General features: G+C 27.2%; 1 protein-coding gene across 1 annotated transcript in view; it reads right to left on the bottom strand.

Annotated features, from left to right (window-relative positions):
* LOC108688179 (probable G-protein coupled receptor 52) overlaps positions 1 to 516 on the bottom strand; it is a 3399-nt gene extending 2883 nt beyond the window's left edge. The window contains exon 1 of the mRNA XM_018194326.1: positions 405 to 516. Coding sequence (XP_018049815.1) covers positions 405 to 516 — 112 coding nt within the window. The remainder of the gene's footprint in view (positions 1 to 404) is intronic.
* Positions 517 to 4271: the final 3755 nt, after the last annotated feature.

The raw sequence follows: 4271 nt of genomic DNA, 5'->3' as shown, positions 1-4271 counted from the left end.
TTTTAAATTAAAAGAATTTATACCTTAAAAATAAATATATGTTAAGAATTTGATATTTTTAAGGATTTATCATTTAAAAAATGTTGAAATTCACATCATATATAAATCAAAATTGTGATAAGAATATATAAAGGAAATGTAAGAATGACAAAATAGCAAAATTATCAAATTTACAAAAATGTACAATATTATTTGATGTTAGAATGAAGAACTAAATCAATAGTTCATTCTATTAATAATGAAGTTATACTGCTTATGACTTTAAAAAAAAAGTGTATATACATGCAAAAAGAGAAGTATACGCTGAAATGTTGAATGCGTTTAATTAAATATGACAACTAAAATCGACATAAATATAATTTTTAAATGTTTGTTTCAATATAAGGCAAAGAATTTTGACTTACCGCGGAAGTTGAGGTAGGTGACGATAATGAGAAGATTTGAAATGATGATGGCGACGGCGACCACGAAAATAAGGCCCGCCTGCATGAGAGCCTCCAACGAGTGCTCCTCCATACCGCCACCTTTTCGAGCTGCATCCCCCCCACCCACCCTTAAATGTTTGTACCCTTCACCCTTTTCGCGATCTTTCCGCTATACTGGATCTTCCTAGAGAGCTTGCACTTTCAGCTACTGCACGCTTGTTTTTTTCGGCTTTTTTTTAAGGCTTCTTCGCACCTTTTGAAAGGAAAGTTCTTAGGCCTCGATATTGTTAGGTCTTCGAGGATCTTGATATACAATCGATGTAATTGTATCACTGTAAAATCGAAAGAATTTTAATTTATATGCGCAATTTGTTACGATTATCTTGTATATATTTTTTATTTATTCTATATTAGTGATTAAAATAAATGTATTTTTACAGAAATAGTTTTTTAAATAAAACAACTTTTAATTTATACGTATGTAAATATTGGCATAATAAAGAAATTAATACAATAATCTAACAATATATTGTTGCGTTAACACAAGTAAAAAATTAGCATTTTTTTAAATAATGAAAAAAAATTGCTCTCTCTCTCTCTCTCTCTCTCTCTCTCTCTCTCTCTCTCTGTTTTCTCTCTCTTAAAAACTAATACATTTTTGAGGAAAAACACGTTTATAGTTTATTTATTTATATACAATAATGTTACAATTCTATAATAATTGATAGAATTTACATTATATGGAGTAATTTCAGTATTTACATCGCGCGGAAATTTAAGCCTATTTTATAGGTGCAACAGAATGCAACAGTTTTGCAACCGTTTTATAGTTGTCTGCTAAACGATCCTAAACGTACTCAACGTCTCAATGTTTACTCAGCAGTCGTTATGATTTTCAACAAATTACATAAAAGTATGCTGAGTTTCAAGTAAAATGTATTGACCCAAATGGCTGCTTTCAATGTATCATTCTTTGAAACATAATATATAAGGTGTAAAAAAATTTTTACATTTTACCGAACCCTTATCTTTATAAATAAGCAATTTCTCAAAAAAATGTTTCATTAAAAAAGTATATATATATATTTAAAAATCTATTAGATAATATAATATTTTAAATTTGGATGACTTTGAAAAGCCCGGACTAGGTTAACATAAAAATCTTAATTGGAAATTCCTATTTAGAGAGTTCTAAAAACATATAATAAAGTATGTTACTTATCAGTAATTTTCGAGTTATGAAGCTTGAAAGTTATTATTGGCATTAGCATTATTTAAAAAGTATTGCAGAACTTTTCGTACATCCTGTATATGACAATGTAAGGGATTGCATACAATCAAGAAATAAGAATAGAGAATAGGAATAGAAAATAAGAATTTCAATCTATCAGAAATTGTATATTCCATATAGTGCATAGATTGGTTGAAATTTTTATTCTCTGTGTTCTCTATTCCGTCACTATTCCTTTGATTATGCGAAGCCCCTAATTTACAATGTAGACTTTTGTACATTTTTGATATACACAAAGTTATTGCTATTGGTTCAATCACTGTCAATGGAAAATAAAACATATTTTTTATATATCGTAAAGATTTTTCTATACTCGCATGCGATAGTTAATATTATAAGAATGTTTAGCAGAACACACTCAACATGTTAATTGCAATCAATAAATTGTTACGCAACAATTGCGTTCTGTTGAATGTATCCAATATGTTTTTTTGCATCTTGTTTTTGCGTCATATTTTCTTTTGCTTTTTGCTTCTTGTATTTTTGTCATATGAAATCAAGAAATATCATTATATATAATTTGTCATTTCTGAATTATCGAAGAAAAACATTATTTCATATAGCTCACAATTACAGACCGACAGTTAAAGTCTATTCTTATATTAATTCATTCATGTTATTGTTCATGTTAATATTCTTATTATTGTAAAGATTATGTTATTTATATATATATATATATATATATATATAGTGTTTCTGCACTATGTTTACCGCTAAATAAAATGAACTAATTTCTTCAACCTAATCTAATCTAAATTGTCAGCATATTTAACACGATAATTTCTTGTTTTTTGTCACCCGAAGTAAAAGTTGAAATTCTGAAAAGATAAGAAACACGCGATAAGAAATATAAATATCGATAAAACAATGCGCAAAAAAACAAAAAGGCAAAAGATGAAAAGCAAGAAACAGGAAATCAAGACATATTGTAGAATAGAATTTACTGCAAAAGTCGGAAAAAACAGAAGGAATGACGATAATTTGCATGCAATTACTCTGTTATATTATTTTTATTAGTATTATGTTATTATTAGTATTATGTTATGATTTCAGTTTTTTACTGTTAATAAAACCACTGTCAGTAAATCGATTTGTCAATATAGTAAGTAGCGCAACCATATATCATAATCTATATAAATTCTTTATTGTAGGGAATGCAAAGCTTTAATGTTATTTGGTGATAACATAAGGAATGGTAAACAATGAAGTATAGCAAAAAACAAGTATTTAGCATATTCTTTATTTAACTTGATATTTTATATACCTAATCTGTTTGGATTGATATACAGTATTTTTAGTGAGCGAGATTTATGCCCAATAGACACAAAATACATAAATTAGATGCATCTATTACGTTTAATACACTGAATCTAATTTATATATTTTGTGTCCATTGGGCATAAATCTCGCCCATTAAAAATGTTTTACTGAAAAATTATTAATTTTGAGATGTATAATTTTTTCATCAACGTGCGATATATTAATTAATTGTAGGAAGTCAATAAACATGGTAAACCTTTAAAAACGCAGAAATAATGAAAATTTATTATATTATACACTTATAAAAATGTACTTAAGTATATAGTTTATTTTAAGAAAAGTATCTAGAATATAAAATTATTAGATACTATTTAGTATCATCTATAATATATATTAGTTCAAATATAACCATTAAGATTTTTTTAAAACTTTTTAGATTAACATAATCTAATTTTTATAAATATTATGTAATATTATTAACGGATATTGAGTTTTGTTTTTACTTGAATAAATATTATTAATAAATATTTAATCCTGTTATTTAAAAAAAATAAAAGAAATAATTTATTAATTATGCAAAAAAGAAATTAACTTATCCTTAGGCAAATACTGTATAATGAATAATGAAAAGTTCTAAATTAAGACTGTCACGCGTGCCGTTCAATTTCAAGTTTGAGGTCAGTGTGTCAGTCCTGTTTGGTTTTAGAGGTGAAGAACGGGAGTGGAGGAGGGAAGTTGCATAGGAAAATTGCATTCCGAAGGATAGATCAGTTGGATAATGTACAGAATGAGCGTATTGGATCGTTCGTGTCGATAATACACGCCACTGTTGAAGACTTTTCTTTCTTTTTATTTTCCCGCAAAAGCCACGTAATTCTTCTCTTGTGGAAACACCCGCACGATAGTTTCCTTCCCTTAGTATCGACCGTCATTCATAATTTAGCTGAGTCGATCTTGAATGGAGGGGTGTATTATGTAGTATTATACTGTAGTATTATACTGTTTATTATGTTTCCTAAATTAAAGTGGAACTTTCACATTGTATGACAGGATGACACATTGTCATGTGACATCATTGACGACATGAAGCAGAAGTAATATATAACTGCATGTATATAATAAAATGTAGACAATTGAGACAATTAATTTACTACACTTTCCTGGAAGAACATCGCGCTTTATGCACTTATTTTATAAGTATTTTTTAATATGCGTTAAATATATATGTACCTATATGTATTAATTTTATAATTTTGTTTGTAGGATATTAATATATTATTTATAATAATATATTA

This window comes from Atta colombica, unplaced genomic scaffold (genome assembly GCF_001594045.1).
Source record: "Atta colombica isolate Treedump-2 unplaced genomic scaffold, Acol1.0 scaffold226, whole genome shotgun sequence".
NCBI classification, from domain to species: Eukaryota; Metazoa; Arthropoda; class Insecta; order Hymenoptera; family Formicidae; genus Atta; species Atta colombica.
This window is presented reverse-complemented; position numbering and strand designations above follow the sequence as displayed.